The sequence below is a fragment of the Myotis brandtii genome, unplaced genomic scaffold (genome assembly GCF_000412655.1).
Source record: "Myotis brandtii unplaced genomic scaffold, ASM41265v1 scaffold986, whole genome shotgun sequence".
Classification (NCBI taxonomy): Eukaryota; Metazoa; Chordata; class Mammalia; order Chiroptera; family Vespertilionidae; genus Myotis; species Myotis brandtii.
Genome location: NW_005372102.1, coordinates 1,415,485 through 1,416,385, shown reverse-complemented (window position 1 = coordinate 1,416,385; position 901 = coordinate 1,415,485). Strand labels below are relative to the sequence as shown.

At 70.8% G+C, this 901-nt stretch overlaps 1 protein-coding gene across 1 annotated transcript in view; it reads left to right on the top strand.

The window, feature by feature from the left end:
- HGFAC (HGF activator) overlaps positions 1-901 on the top strand; it is a 7,799-nt gene that overhangs the window by 2,687 nt on the left and 4,211 nt on the right. The window contains exon 7 of the mRNA XM_014533451.1: positions 7-388. Coding sequence (XP_014388937.1) covers positions 7-388 — 382 coding nt within the window. The remainder of the gene's footprint in view (positions 1-6; positions 389-901) is intronic.

Here is a 901-nt window from a genome sequence, read left to right as displayed (position 1 = left end):
GGTCAGCACTGGCCTGGCCCGAGGCCACCTCACCCGCGGGCAGGGTCCGTCCTGGGGAGGCCTCCTGTCAGGCACACAGGTGCTCCTGGCCCTTCTGCCTGGAGGCTCTTCCCCAGCGAGAAGGGCCAGGCGGGGTCAGGCCCCAGGCCACTGTGTCCATCACAGAGAGAGCAAGGCTGCTCCGGGCGGGTGGAAGGACCCCCTGCAAGGGGTCCCATGCCCCTATCCCCACTTCCCTCGCTGAGGGCAGTGTGACAGCACCCACCGCTCCCCTGCCCCCCAGGAACCCCGACAAGGACGAGCGGCCCTGGTGCTACGTGGTGAAGGAGCACGCGCTCTCCTGGGAGTACTGCCGCCTGGCGGCCTGCGGTGCGCGCTGGCGGGAGGGGGAATAGGGTGGGCGGTGCTGCCCCATCCCACTCCCACTCCCACTCCCACTCCCGGCCTCTTCTCTCTGAGCGGTGGAGAAACAGCTCCTGGGGCAGGGCTGGTCCCAGGAGTCAGCAGGCAGGCCGGTCCCCGGGCCCCTGAACATGCAGGGCGGCGTGCCAGCAGGGCGGACAGCATGGGGGCGTCCAGCAGGCACTCTGGAGGAAGACGCTGGGGGGCAGCTCCCCTCTGGCCCTGCCCGTGCTCTCTGCCCCTGCTGGCCTTGCCTCTGGGGTCCCTAACACCTGCCAGGTGTGCAGGCCACTCTGGTTCCCCCAAAGCCTGGGGTTGGGGTCTCCTCCTACGGATGAGGAAGCCGAGGACAGAGCGTGAGTCCTGTGCCCGGAGGCAGAGCCGAGCCAGCCCCGGCCCTCGTCCAGAGGGGCTGCCAGGATGGGGAGGGCGGCGGGGGAACGCCCGGGGGCCTGAGGACGGTGGCAGGTGGGTGCACCTGGGGCTGGGGTGACCAGCG